We start from the raw sequence: 7,086 nt of genomic DNA on the forward strand, positions 1-7,086 counted from the left end.
CATCCAAGACATCCAGGGCCTAATCCCTCAGACAGGAGATTGATATCTGGGTGTGAAAAAGAGAAAAAAATGGGACGCGGCGGCAAGGGTCTTGGTGGCTCATAAAATTTAGCAGGCTAGGTTGTCTGACCTTTTGAGGGTCTTGTGAAAAGTTGAAGCTATCCAGGCCTGGAAAAATCTCCATGCCATCTCTATAAATCAGTTTCTATAGTTCACCTCGCGGCCAATACAAAATAATAACAATAATAATATATAGCTTGCAACAGTTGGGAAGTAAAGTAGCTTACGGGAGAAAAAAGTTAGTGTGATTGGGTGGTTGATGCCCTCTGAGATGACGTTTGCGGACTGTCCCTTTAAAAACAACTGTGAACCGGAAGAACAAAGGTATCACCCGCAGCTTTTTGTTTCCTTTTCCGGTGGTTTCGGCAGCGGTGGGAGCGTGGATGTGATCAAGCCTCACAGAATCATCTAAAATGAGCGTCCCGGCGTTTATAGACATTACGGAAGAGGATCAGGTACGATGCGAGTCTTTAAAATAATCTTTGAAGGCTTCAATGTGTCGATGGTCGAATTTAAACGCGGACTAGCCATCCGGATAACCCAGCATCTCAGCTAGCCTAGCTCGGGAAAGCTAACTCCAATGACAGACGTTGCACTTGTATCCTAAATGCTCATTATAGTATAAGTCTGATAATTAACCTCTATTTGTAACCACATATTTTAAGTGCTGAAGTAGAGTATAGTTGTCAATTGAATGATCCGAGACCCCTGTTATTTTCAGTTTAGCGACGTTAAAGATAAGTCAGCGATGAGACCGCTGCTTACCGTAAAACAGCTGGACTGACGAATCAGCCGTTTGTTCATACACCTCCGTGTACGGATGCCACAACAGCAAGATTATATCTGAGGAATTTACTGGCTAACGTCACCACCACCTGTAGCTGCTGGCTTACATTTGACCTAAGATAATGTTTCACGTTGTTTTCAACAGGCGTCCGAACTCAGAGCCTACATTAAAGCAAAAGGAGCTGAAATTTCAGAGGAGAACTCTGAAGCTGGGCTTCATGTTGATCTGGCCCAGATCATCGAGGCGTGTGATGTCTGCCTCAAAGATGATGACAAAGGTAAGTGTTTTGCGGTTAACCTTCTTGCCAGCTGCTGCTAAATATCCATTCAACTTCCATAGGAAATATGCGTAAAACTCACTTGATACTGAAAACTTGCCTCATTGCACCCTCTCTTAATGCCCTCCCTCTCTCCGTCTCTGTTAAAAGATGTTGAAAGTGTGATGAACAGTATTGTGTCGCTGTTGTTGATCCTGGAGACAGAGAAGCAGGAGGCTCTCATCGAGTCTCTATGTGAGAAACTGGTGAAGTCTCGTGAAGGAGAAAGACCCTCCCTCAGGATGCAGATGTGAGTTCCATCACCCTGTTCCCTTAAATCTTTTGCACCTGCCTCTTTCGGCAGTTTTTTTTTCTTAATAGAACGAATGTGTTCATATTCTGGATACATTGACATGAAACAGACACTCCAGTTATAGGTTACACAAGGTGGGTGTATGTAGAGGCAATGCATTGAGACTGCGGTTCCTGTGTAATTCATACTTGGGTACCAACAGGAATACACAAAAAATTTGGTCCAAAATAAATAGTGTGTCCAGAAAACCTAAAATCCTCAAGCCAGCTGATAAATCCCATTCATGTAGATGAAGGAATTTCATGTATTTGATTGTACAGGCTGAGTAACCTGTTTCATGGCATGGATGAGAACACCCCAGTGAGGTACACTGTCTTCTGCGGTCTCATCAAGGTGGCAGCAACTTGTAATGCTATTGCTTTCATCCCCACAGAACTGGATCAGGTAAACCCACACAAGTCTATAACCAAGCCTTAGACCATATATGTTCACACTGTTGTTATCAAGGGAAAAGAGGAAAAATGAAAAATCCAACAAGGACTGCTCAGTATTCAATATTGAAATTTAAAAATGTGTCCTATATTTTCTCTTGGAAGAAATTTCTGTCCAGCAGACATCCAGATAAAAGATTCTGGTGTTTTGCCTATTCCTGCAAGAATTATGTGATGTGGTTTTGCTATTGGTCAGGTGCGCAAGTGGATTATTGACTGGAACCTGAACACAGAGAAGAAGCACACACTCTTGAGGCTGGTCTATGAAGCATTGGTTGACTGTAAAAAAAGGTAACTATTTTTACTGCCTAAGCAATCTATCCACTCAGGATCAGTGCCCGTTGCAACTGTCTCAGCTGTATTGCATGTGTCCAAATACCCTCTTTTTGCTCCAGGTCTATTTTCCTTGACCTGCATGCATCAACAAAGCACCAAAATGTGCTTGTAAAACTCTCTAAGTTCAAATTTAATTTTCTCCAGCACAATGACTGCTATAGTTTTACCTTTCCTCCTAATAGTAGAAATGCATACCCTAGGGTAATGAATCTAAAAGCTACCCTTCTGAACCATGCTTTGTGAGCAGTTCTACACTATTATTTCAGAGTAATTTTCCTTAAATGGTGTAATAACACCGCAGAGTAAAGTGACATAATAGAATAGTTTTAGCATGTACTTATTACAGTTAAAACCTCAGGAAAAGTTACAAAAGCTGCTCGGGCTAATTTACATTCCAGTATAGTCTGTAAAGCAGGCCTCTGCACCTCTTTGATTTAAAGGTTTAGGATCTCTTTTATTTGACCTCCACTCGCATGGCAACTGCACTGACCAGCAGGCCAGACACAACAAAAAACAATTTAAGCAAAAGGACTGTTTAAAATAGTTTTGTTTCAGTTAATGCATAACTTATTCACCAATAACTTAGTGATACAAAAACACAATAAATACCCATTGCTGTGCTGTGTCTGCAATGCTACTGGTGGACATTATTACTGCAAGATAGGTGTGACATGACTCCGAGCCAAATTAAACATACTCACATGATGCACCTGGTGGACTCTAGCATTTACATTCTGTGAGTGAGTGAGTGAAAAATCACTCAATGACTCAATTATCTAAAAATCACATATGTAATTTGACAGTGAGGCTGCAGCAAAAGTGATGGTTGAGCTGCTGGGAAGTTACACAGAGGACAATGCTTCACAAGCGCGTGTTGATGCCCACAGGTAAGCCAGGAACATCAGTTTCACTCTCGTCATTCAGCCTCAAGAATTACCAAGTGAAGAAATAATAGGCTGCTTTTGCACTTACTCACTCTGAACCCATTCACATTTTAGATGTATCGTCCGTGCTCTGAAAGACCCGAACACCTTCCTGTTTGATCACCTATTGGCCCTGAAACCTGTTCGCTTCCTGGAGGGAGAACTCATCCATGATGTGAGTACTCTAGGTTCTTCTCAGTATATTAATATAAATTTAACAGTTTTACCTAGTGCTCTGTCGGTCTTTCTTTTGGTGCGTCTGCTCTCCAACAAGACAAATAGAAGAAAAGGTACAGAAGAGCCTGCTCTCTTAGAAAACTGGAGCCACAATTATTTTAGTTCATTATTTATTAAGCATAGACGGACATATTGTGGCGTATGCCATTCTCATCTATGTCTCGTCATCATGATGTGGAGAACAACAGACACTGAAATGTGTCCGTTTATGTGTGATAAGTAATGAACTGAAACAATTGCGGCTCCAGTTTTCTCATGGCACGGGCCTTCCTGTACCTTTTCTCATCTTCGGTGTATCACCAACAGGTTACCGTTTCCATTTGTAAGTATATTTGTAAGAGGGAGTTAACATGCATTATAAAATGACTTATTTTTACATGAAACATTTCGACTGTCGGTTAATCATTTCCAGATATTGGGGTCTTTATGATCATTTGCTTGTAAATGTAAAATCAAAGATTATTGCCTCCAAAATGCTTACAAAACAATTTGAGGCTTTTGTTTTGACCTATAACTTTTCCACTGTAATGACACATGCTTTATACATGCTTGTAGTTAGTGTAGAAAAGCCACTTGAGATTTGGTTCATGAAAAAGAATGCAATGTCCCAAAATTCTCTAAAATGATAAGTACAGGTGTGGCCAGTTATGTCAAGGCAAGTTGATTCTGATCTCAAGTCACCCTCACCTGCTGGGGGCTTCGTTTTGTTTGTTATGAAAGAAAGTGGCTTGACATGTTGCACAGCGTTGGCGGCCTCTGCCATCATGGAATCCCAACATGCATTGAAATAAAAGACACCCATCAGTTTTATAAGTGGATTTCAGATGTGCAATCAAATCATGTTGTAGTTATTTATGCACGCTCAATAATCCAGGTAAGAAAATCAAAGAAAGTTGTATCAGTTCATGTGGACACAACGTTTATTGACAGAAATGTTTCATAACTCATCTAAGTGACCTCTTCAGTCTGGGGGTACCCACAGTCAGTTGAGACTAGAGGTCACTTGAGTTTCTGTCACTAAACGTTGTGTCCAGATGAACTGATTCACCTGTCTTTGTGTTACAGTTCGTGGAAGCTAAAAGGCATGTGCAACCTGCACTGATTTTAAGAAGTTGTTGTTGCCGGTTAATGATCAGTAGGACGTAGTGAATATTGGGTTCCTCAAGCAGCAAGTACAGTCAAGCTTGAAACTAAATGCAAAGTGCAAAATGAAGGACAGATGTATAATACTGCTACTTGCCTGACAAGTTCCAATGCATTCATAAATCCATTTTGAAGTTTTTTTGTTTGTTACTCTTTTTATTTAAGCATAAAGGGACAAAACATATCCTCTTAAAGATATAATTTACATGGGGTGCCTCTGTAGCCGAATGGTTAGAGCGCATACCACATGGCCACATGCTCGTAACCGTTGCCTGTTCGAATCCAGCCACCGACCTTTGCTGCATGTCTAACCCCTTTCTCGCTCTCCCCATTTCCTGTCTGCCCCCACAATCACTATTCAATAAAGGTATATAGAATACCAAGGGAAAAAAATACATCATTTATAACTGTATGCTGTAAAGAATGTGACGTGCAAACTTTGCATCTGTCAGTTATTTCACCTTCATTTTTTTCAGCTGTTATTTTGGGATCAGGGTTTTTAACCATGCAGTCATGAATTTCTAAATTTCCTGAATAAGCCACCCAAATGATCTGATAATGGGCTTGGCCCTGTAAGAATAGCCAAACTGAATGTGCTCTGTCCCTGCTCTCTTTCAGCTATTAACCATCTTTGTGAGTGCAAAACTTGCAGCGTATGTCAAGTTTTACCAGAACAACAAAGACTTCATTGATTCCCTTGGTGAGTAGCCTTGACTTTGAGATATGATATCAGTTGCATGAACTGAGATGCATAGCACTTTTTTCTAACTTTCTTTGTTTTCAGTGCTTAGAAAAAATGTCCAAACTTTTTGCAGGGGAAAATAAATTCTCATGCTTAAGTTGTAAATGAAGATTTATCTGGAAGATTAATCTGGACCAGGGATTGTCTACAGTACTGAAAGACCTTAGAGTAATGATACCCAAATACCTCTGAAACGTCTCTGGCCTAAGGAGAGAGCGGTTTCTTCTTCATTTGAAACCTGTTATTGGTAACACTACAGTTTATCTCATGTGGGATAAAATATGCAGCCCTTTAAAACAGCCACATTCATACATAAAAGCACGAGGCTAATCCGCTAGGCTCTGTTGACACAGCACAGGAATGTGTATGTCAGCAGTGCGTCTCTGTCTCTCACTGATGAAAACTGAGGGATAGTAATAAGAGTGTGTAGGATGGACTCTCCAAACAGGCAATACAGAGTGATGTTTGTGTTAATGACTAGATTCCCCATGCTCCTGAATGAAGATGCAATTAACGCAGGGAAACTCCCCAAGTTAGGTGTAATTGACCGTATCTTTTGTGTGTTTAATGATCCCTGCGTGCTGCTTTCCAGGCCTGTCCCACGACCAAAACATGGCCAAGATGCGCTTGCTGACATTCATGGGTATGGCGGTGGAATTCAAAGAGATCTCCTTTGATACCATGGAACAGGAGCTGCAGATCGGCACTGATGATGTAGAGGCCTTCGTCATCGATGGTACGGCCATGTCAAATTAACCTCACTCCTTTGCCCTCCTCGGGCAAGCTGTTAAGTTTTTTACAACAGCATCCAGTGGCTGGACCGTGACGAGCACATCCATCACTGCCATTCTTTCCCTGCATAATCTGAGGTTTCAACATCTGCTGGATTTTATAAACCGCTTCAAGAATTGCCTTTATAATTTTTGAGACTCCGGTTGGCCTCCCTCCTTTAATTTACTCTCCACATGCAATATCCGAAGGTTTATTTGCTTAGATAATGCTCTATTGTCATGCTCTGCTGATTGCTAATGTCCTTTCTGTTCTTGTTGTTTTGTTTTGTTTAGCTGTTAGGACCAAGATGGTGTACTGCAAAATTGATCAGACGCAGAGAAAAGTTGTTGTGAGGTAAGCGTTCGACAAAATCTGCTTGAATTCAACCATATGATTGTCTGAACTGGCTCCAGGCTTCTGTTACAGGTTCTGCATCCATAATGTCACAGTCGTGGCTACAGTGAGCTTTTCTACAGGGGATGATCATTGTTATAGCTAGTCATATGCTAAAGTTTCAGCTATGTGGATACCAGAAGGGGGGTGATTGTTTTGTTGAGCTCCTTTTTAGTGGGCCCAAAAAGGGATTTCATTCGTTTGAAAAGGGGATTAATTTAACATCTGGTTATGTGGGGCATAGAGCTGACATCTGGTTATGAGGAGCAATTAGGTTAAATTCGCTATTGTGCTAGATTTTATTTCCTCGAGGATGCAGTATGTCTTGTTGGCCCGCTCGTTTGTCAATTTAACACTTCTCTCTGTTTTTCCACCCAATCAGCCACAGCACACACCGCACCTTTGGCAAGCAACAATGGCAGCAGCTGTACGACAGCCTCAGCTCCTGGAAGGCCAACCTAGCAACCGTGAAGACCAGCCTGCAAACCCTGTCCCCCTCTGCCTAACTGTCCCTCCGCAAACTGCCCACGTTACAGTCACTCTGTCCTCTTCCCACATTGCAGATTTTTTTTTCAGGCTGAATTGATCACCATTTTTATATTTACCTCAATAAAAACGGCAATGGCGCGCTCCA

General features: G+C 41.4%; 1 protein-coding gene across 1 annotated transcript; it reads left to right on the top strand.

The window, feature by feature from the left end:
• The first annotated feature begins 393 nt into the window (after positions 1-393).
• eif3m (eukaryotic translation initiation factor 3, subunit M) lies at positions 394-7,086 on the top strand. Its single transcript, XM_056278184.1, has 11 exons — positions 394-515; positions 992-1,124; positions 1,275-1,413; positions 1,737-1,860; positions 2,104-2,198; positions 3,047-3,130; positions 3,242-3,341; positions 5,165-5,246; positions 5,881-6,024; positions 6,353-6,413; positions 6,835-7,086. The coding sequence occupies exons 1-11, from the start codon at positions 474-476 to the stop codon at positions 6,956-6,958; spliced, it is 1,128 nt and encodes a 375-aa protein (XP_056134159.1). The 5' UTR covers positions 394-473; the 3' UTR covers positions 6,959-7,086.

This window comes from Lampris incognitus, chromosome 4 (genome assembly GCF_029633865.1).
Source record: "Lampris incognitus isolate fLamInc1 chromosome 4, fLamInc1.hap2, whole genome shotgun sequence".
NCBI classification, from domain to species: Eukaryota; Metazoa; Chordata; class Actinopteri; order Lampriformes; family Lampridae; genus Lampris; species Lampris incognitus.

What these genes read in the sequence shown, in the direction of transcription:
- eif3m (XM_056278184.1), top strand. Translation starts at nt 474, where the DNA reads ATGAGCGTCCCGGCGTTTATAGACATTACGGAAGAGGATCAG. An exon ending in CCCTCCCTCAGGATGCAGAT is followed by an intron (nt 1,414 to 1,736) that starts GTGAGTTCCATC and finishes TTGATTGTACAG; the next exon opens with GCTGAGTAACCTGTTTCATG. An exon ending in TCCCCACAGAACTGGATCAG is followed by an intron (nt 1,861 to 2,103) that starts GTAAACCCACAC and finishes GCTATTGGTCAG; the next exon opens with GTGCGCAAGTGGATTATTGA.